Source organism: Phasianus colchicus, chromosome 5 (genome assembly GCF_987193195.1).
Source record: "Phasianus colchicus chromosome 5, bPhaCol1.hap1.1, whole genome shotgun sequence".
Taxonomy (NCBI): domain Eukaryota; kingdom Metazoa; phylum Chordata; class Aves; order Galliformes; family Phasianidae; genus Phasianus; species Phasianus colchicus.
The window spans coordinates 15,771,200-15,778,642 of record NC_143440.1 but is presented as its reverse complement, the minus strand read 5'-3'; the positions used below and the strand labels follow the sequence as shown (position 1 = coordinate 15,778,642).

At 40.0% G+C, this 7,443-nt stretch overlaps 1 protein-coding gene across 1 annotated transcript in view; it reads left to right on the top strand.

The window, feature by feature from the left end:
• Positions 1-861: 861 nt before the first annotated feature.
• The window catches only part of LOC116243037 (uncharacterized), a gene marked incomplete at its 5' end in the record, with an annotated part of 51,512 nt that continues 44,930 nt past the window's right edge, over positions 862-7,443 (top strand). The window contains one exon of the mRNA XM_090141995.1: positions 862-1,219. Within this exon, the coding sequence (XP_089998121.1) occupies positions 862-1,219 (358 nt within the window). The remainder of the gene's footprint in view (positions 1,220-7,443) is intronic.

The following is a 7,443-nucleotide window of genomic DNA, read 5'->3' as shown; positions in this document are numbered from 1 at the left end:
CAGAATTGATTTAAATCATCAATCACAGACTTACCTGGCAACAAGGAAGACATCGGATGAACAAAAGACTATGTGAGCTACTCTAATCTGTCCTCTTTTCAGCTCAGCATACAGTGCAGAATAGCTGAAGTCTGCTGAACTCCTGCCTAAATTCACAAAACTTAAAAACTGTTTTGCATCAGATTCAGTGAAGCCATTTTTGCACACCTGAAACAGAAATTCACACAAAACAGCCATCATAGAACAGAAAGCCAACAAATGTGGCCTGTATCTTGAGACACAGCCAACCATAGGATGGTCTGAGCTAGAAGAGACCCTCAAGGCCATCTGGTCGAACTCCCCTGCAATGAACAGGGACCCCTACACCAGATCAGGTGCTCAGAGCTCAGTCCTGCCTGACCTTAGGTGCCTCAGAACCCAGCCAGCATTGCATTGCTGTGGATATAGCAGCAGGATGACCGCTTACATCACAGTAAAATACACATCCGTGCTATGACTAACCTCTGAGACCTTCAGGAAACTACAGAGATGCTTTTTTTCAGACGTAACTTAGTCCCAACTGCCCTTAAATAACAAAGAACCAAGCCCTGTACAACTCCTCGAATACCTATTTTTGCAGGGTTAGGAGGAAACAAGAAGGGATGAAACAAATTTATTGGAACGTGCCACATTTGCCCATAACAGAAATTTAAGAGGGAGGAGAGAGAACAACCACATCCACTACCTCCAGAGAGCTTTGTGCACGCTAAACACAACCACAGCTGCCGGCAACCGCAGACTGTCTCGTTCCCAGGGCCTATCCCGAAATCCGCTGAGCTCCAGTAGGGTCCTCAAACAAGTACTCAGAAATACAGCACATGACCCTTCCCGCCCGCAACCGCACGCTCCGCCATTTTACGGCCACAGTGCCGCCGAGTGGCGGGAAGGGGTATCGCGCCGCTGTGTCTGAGAGCGGGTCTGCCAGAGACTCTGCTGCTCCCTCACGGGCATCGAGCCTGGCCTGGTCCCCGGGTATGGTGTCACCATGCCTACCAGCGACTGTGCAGCACCCCCTCGCCTTGGTGTGAGCCGGCAGGCACGCTGTTCCTCAGCGCGTGTCTCTGGGACGGTCGGGTGGCATCAGGCAGCGCTGTGGCCGGGCCTCGTGCCGTGCATGCGCGGTGCCTGCAGCTCCTGGGGCGGCAGCAATCGTTCCTCTCCTCAGGAGAAAGGCAGAGAGGTATGCGCTGGCAGAGGTACTCCTACCTTGTTGGGAAACCTCTTCCGAGAGATTTGTGTGTTGTGTCTGCCTTGTTTCTGCTGAGCCTTGGTCTTTTTTTATTGTCCCTTTCTTTCCTTGGTTCCTCCTCCCCAACCCCCCTTTTTTTTGGCAGGAATTTGGGGTGAAACCCATCCCCTCATTCAAGTGGACATCACAAAAAAGAGCACAGCCTTCTCACAACAACGTGGTGTAGCACTCAGTCGCCGTAACAGGTTTACTTGCTACCTCAGACCTACAGGGGAGGTTAAATGCAATGGGTAAAGAAGCACTGGTGGAGAAGCTGCATTAATGTTACCTTGTACAGACACCTGTGTTGTCTTCACAGGTGCCCCTTGCCTCTGACTGGTGCCCATTTCTGCTCTAATTCAGGGCAGTACAGGGAAGGCTCAGAGCCTCACTGCTCTCTATGTTCCTCTCCATAAGGCATGCTGAGCTGTGTTCTAACACTGCTGAGAATCTTGTGTCTTGTGCTCAGGCATTCTGACCGCAAAATTGGTGGCCATGAGTGGATACCTTGCAAGGAGTCAGCAGAACATTTGGCATCTTAGTAAAACAACAATTCTATTCTTTCTTATGTTTCTTGAGGCTACGATTTTCCTATTATCTGTTCTTCATTTTATTCTTAATATCCATTATATCATTCAGCTTAATGCATGTTTCAACAGGTGATTATATTGCATTCTCTGTGTTACATGATCTGGCAACTCACTGTTTCATTATTTTTAATGACATGCCTATGTTCTCGTAAGGTTTCTAAATAGATATTTTAGGCATATTATCTTTAAAAATATATTTTAAAATAAAACCATATGCTTTCACTTTTCTGAAGAAGCTGAAGCCATGTTTTTGGTCCCCTATAAAGATATCTAGCTTGCTTTCACATCCACACAGGAAGTTTCATAGCTGTGCATTTGATTTATATATCTAATCAGCAGTTACATAGTAGATGTATCTTGTCAAAGTTAAAATTCTTCATAATCCAATAGCAAAAGGAGTCTTTTATGTGATGCTACAGATTATTTTGCTCCTTTCTCTAAAAATTTGTTTGTAATCTGGGATGTGACTCAGATATTTCAGCTATGTTGGGCAGTCTGCTTTGAGCTATACATGTCAACTCTCACTTTAAGAATACTGTCTGTGTTTAGTGCACAAGGATGTGAATGTGGGAAAGGATCTACAAGGAAAGAGTGCATTTGTTGTTTCTAAATCAACCAGTTTCTTTCCTACTTTCAATAATCACCCTGGAGCTACTCTTAGTTCTCTGAAGTCTGTGTGATCTTTTAAGGTCGTAGGTAGCATAACATTATATTTGTAAGTGGAAATAATGTGTTATAAGTCTAGACGGTTCAAATTAGAAAAATCTAGGCAAACTTTTCAGTGCACAAATGCTTGTATCATTGACACTTGAAAAGTCTTGCAATATTTTGTTGTTATAAATAAATGAAGTTTTGCTTCTTCTATGCCACTCTAAGCTATTTGTACTGTTACTGCAAAATAGATATACTAATAAATGTTAAGGGGAACTTGTTGGAGTCATTCTCACTAGCTGTACTGGTGCAGTGGTATTTTTAAATTCCCAATAGAGCATACATTTACACATCATTGCATTGCATGTAACACACATATGCAACAACCAGGTAGACAAATTGTAAATGTGCAGTCAGCATTTTATTTGTAAATGCTTTCTGGCAATCCTCCTGTCTCTTGTGGGATTGTTTCTAGCAGAAAGGATTGCTCCCTCTGATACTAACACTGTATGGTAGTTGCTTGTTTCACTGAAACTTGTTTGATGTTCTATTTCTTCAGGATCCTCCATGTCTACATTTACTTGTGACATCATTGGCTGCAATTAGCAGACATAGTGCTCTTTCTAACTGGAAAAGCTGCTTTGTCCTTGAGTTCTGCAAAGGTTGAGAGACATCGTCATTTTAGCCCTGTTAATAGATCTATTCATTTTGACAAAAGCTTAGATATATATCAGGCGTCACACAAACTGAATCCATACCGAGCAAACAGTTAGACAGAGGCTGCCATTGTGGATGACTTGTGTTACCTTCAGCCTTATGCCTAAAAATGTCCTTGAGGTGTGGTCTTGACTCAGCCTGAGCACAATGCACGTGCTGACAGATCAGAGCCTTGTAAAACAATCACTAGTAGCTAAAGTAAATCTTCATCAAAAATGTACTCTGTAATGGAACGATCTCAATATGAGCAGTCAAGGCATTCAGTTTGGTAGCTGTTTGAAGGGTATGGGAATACAGTACAAAAACTAGAAGTTTTGGTTGAAATATTTTTGTAAAAATCTTGTAATACTTTGAATAAAAGCGAATCAGTAGCAAAGTAAGGATGAGTCTACTCTTTTCTCCCTCCCTCCGTTTTTTCCTTTTTTCCCGCCCTTCACTGGGTGATGCCTTTTTCTAGTTTCCAATTCAGTTTCATTAAGAACATCCACTTTTGGAGGGCATGGATTATTGATTCTTGGTTGCCAGCTCAGCAAACTTTTTGAGATTTTATTAAACTCTAAACTCACCAATAGCTCTGTTGAACTGGGATTACTTGTGTCGTAATGTCTGATTACACTTAATACCCAATTCCATTCCACATGCTTATTCAAAAACATAGTGTGGGAACATATGCATTTCAGAATAAACTAAGCGCTTGCTTTGGCATTAGTGTTACCCTAACAGCTAAGAATTCTACTCACACAGATCAGGATTTTCCTGTGCTAGGCACTATGCTCTGTGTCAGTTCTTTGAAACGCTGCCATACATGCTTTGCCAGACTGCATTAGAGTTTTATTTTGCTTACATCTCTCTTCTTTGTCCTATTAGTATTTATCTAGGTATTTACTAAGCCACAGTGGTACTTGTAGTAGAATGGCATACAATTATGCTCTGCTGTGCTGTCCAAACACAAAACTTGAGAATTCTTGGAGATAAAATAAAGACACGGAAGAGAGGAGAGGAAAAACAGTAATAGGCATCTAAGGTTACATATGCTATTTATGAAGCTTAAAGAAAACAGCCAAATACCCGAAACTGAGATTTTGCTAGTTATTTCTGTATCAGAGCAACAATTGCTCTGCTAGTTTTAGGATACTGGTCCCAGTATTCATACAGTGGTTGTCAAACAGCTGGGAGATTAGAGCTGGCTAAAGATAGAAACTTTTCTTAAACTCCAGAAAGCAATGTCATTTAAAGGAGATGCTGAGATACAAGGATGTCCGCACACCACCTCCAAAACAAATAAAATTCAATAGCATGACGTCCTTTCCATGGCTTGCCCAGAACAGCACAGAATACCAAGGTGTTTAACTCTTTCTGTTACAAAGGCCAGTCAGTATCTTTAGTTGTGTTTAATTTATTCAGAGGTACAAACAGCTGTATTATCCCATTCATTTTTTCCCCACTTCCCCACAGTCATTCTCATCTTTCTCACTTACATGTACATACCCATTTATCTCTAGCAACTTTCTACATTGTCTCCTCACTCATTCTTCCTAGGCATTCTGCCTTTATGTTTCCTCTGGTCCTATTTCCTCTCCCCTCTCTTCCTATCAGTGCTTCCAGCCTTCATATCCCATTGTCTTCTATAAGAAGTGATCACTCTTACAGCCCAGTGCTGATGGCAGCGGCAGCAAAAGGCAAATAGGTTAGGAACTATGAAGATGAAGCTCATCTGCTGGCTACAGTTATCTACTACAAAATGTCCTGAAGAGAATGAAAATGGTCAGTCTTCAAGGTCTTCTAACTCAGATTTTGAATCTTCGTAGTTTTCATATTGACTGTAACTATGATCTATATCCCCTTTTAAGTTATAAGTAGTAACAAAGCAAGCAAACAAACAACAAAAGCAAAACCATACAGATGGTCAACCCAAAGTCATCACATTGGGATGCCCTCATTCACACGGTTTTGAAGTATAGGGGGGCATTCACCAGAATCAATCACCTTGTGCTTGCTCACTTCTTTCCTTGACATCCATTGTTGGCCACTGCCACGAATTTGGTATTGGGTTGCATGAACATTTCCTCTCATCTACTGTGGTTATTCTTATGGTAAATGAAGAGGGTGAAAGTAGTTCTCGCGATGAGTAAAACCAGCAACCACTTAGCTGTGGTCCTTACATTAGTTCTGGGAAGAATAAAAAAAGGCCCAACATATTAGCAAACCAAATAAAGATGGTCTTAGGTATTTATCGGGAAGGTTTCGTAGTATCCAGTTTACTTTTCTACATAATTATAGAAAGGTTAAGAGTTTGATTTGGCATTCAGTAAATGCTTTACCACACAATAGAAATATTAAGATCTCCTTGAGCTGAAAAAATTGTACCCTGGAATGGCAACAGAAGTTACATGAACAACTTGAATTCTGATAAATTCTACTGAGGTAGTTCTTTGCTTTGCAAATGTAGTTGTCAAGATATCCTTTTTAAACAGAATCAAGATCTTCCCAAATTCCCATATGCAGCAACACCTTGGCAAATCAAGCAATTTGTTCTCTCGACTCATTGTGAACAACTGGATCATTTTGACTGCAGTATTTTCATCTTCCTGTTCCAAAAATATTTGATGCAAGTAGATCATAAGTCTGTAAAATGTCAACTAAATGATTGAAAGGTTGACAAAATTGTAGCAATTGAAAAGATGGTCTTAGCCTGGAAGAATGTTTTAATCACATCTGACAGTAAATCTTTCATATGAAGGATACAGGAACAGATCAAAACTGGTCAGTTACGCTCTAGCTAATGTATAACTAATAGTTCAGGAGTTCATATCAGTAGATATGCAGTCATTCAGGTTCAAGGAGTTGGCATAGGACTTAGGATAGGAAGCGTTTTGACTATTTAGTATGCCAGTCTGTAAAAGAATATGATCATTAGCAAAGTATACATAATTAAAGAATTAATAAAATTTGTGTGAGCTCCCATGAAAGTTTCTTCATGTGAGGCATGAGTAATGTTCTGTATAGTTCCAATTCTTACCAAACTGTGACGAGTAGAGGATACATAAGATCAATCACAGTAAATACAAATGCAAATTCTTACGATTTAGCAAACTATCATAATTTAAGAAAGGTACTAATTTGTACAGATCTTTGTCATCACTTTAATTATCTGGATCTCTGAACCACAGAAAAGATACCCAAAGATACTTTTCCCAAGGTATTCTTTGCTAAATCAATTTAGAACATGTTCCTGCCTCAGCCCGCAGGAACAGCTTTTCCACTGAGTACATAAGTACTCAGAGACAGTTGAATGAAAAAAGGTCTGAGGAAAATGATTTTTAAGATAAATTTTAGTTCAAAACTGACTGAATTACATGTATAAATGTTCTTACATTCTTTTGTCTTTGCAAGCAAATATTAGTTAAATTAGTGACTGATTAGCAGATACGCCCAAAAGAACAGCCATGAAGGATTCCTGACACTCTCTTTGGTTTTGAAATATAACATACCAAATATTCTGCTCCATTCAGAAGTTTACATGGTTTTGATCCACAGATATTCTAGCAAATAATTCCAGAACAAAATGTCTTCCTGGGGGAAGCTAATGTCTCTGACGTACAGAATGAGCTCGTTCAATTCTTTCATGAGTGGTTGAACTAGAAACTCTTTCCTAAAGCCCCTTGTACTTGTCTTCTTGTGTGCAGGATGTTGCTTCTGTTCAGAGCAAAATAGCACGAAGTGGAAGAACCCACTGGATTATCCAGTGTATTTATACTGCATGCACTGTGGTTGAGACCACCATAGTCTTCTCAATTAAGGTGTGTCTGGTGTTAACTTAACAGTACATTTTCAAGAGACCCAAAAGATTCCCTCAACGTTGATATGATTATGTTCAAACTGAATACAAGAGCTAGTATATTTTAATGTATTTTCTGATTGCATATATTTCAACATCAAGATTCTTACTGTGAATTGCATTCTTCATACTCAGATGCAGGCAGGAGTGTCCAGCTTTTGCTTGCTAAGAATGTCAGATGAGTTGCAAGTGGTTTCAAATGCAGTTCAAACGCTTTACCTATCCCATCAAAGATGGATTGGGAGAGTTGTGCAGGTTGCTTAAAGCATTCGTCTTGATCTTAAGCACTGGATGTATTGATTTAAATACAACAATTTGAATATATTGATTAATAATTAATTAGCTCAGCATGTGCAATGAGCTACATCATGATAGGATGA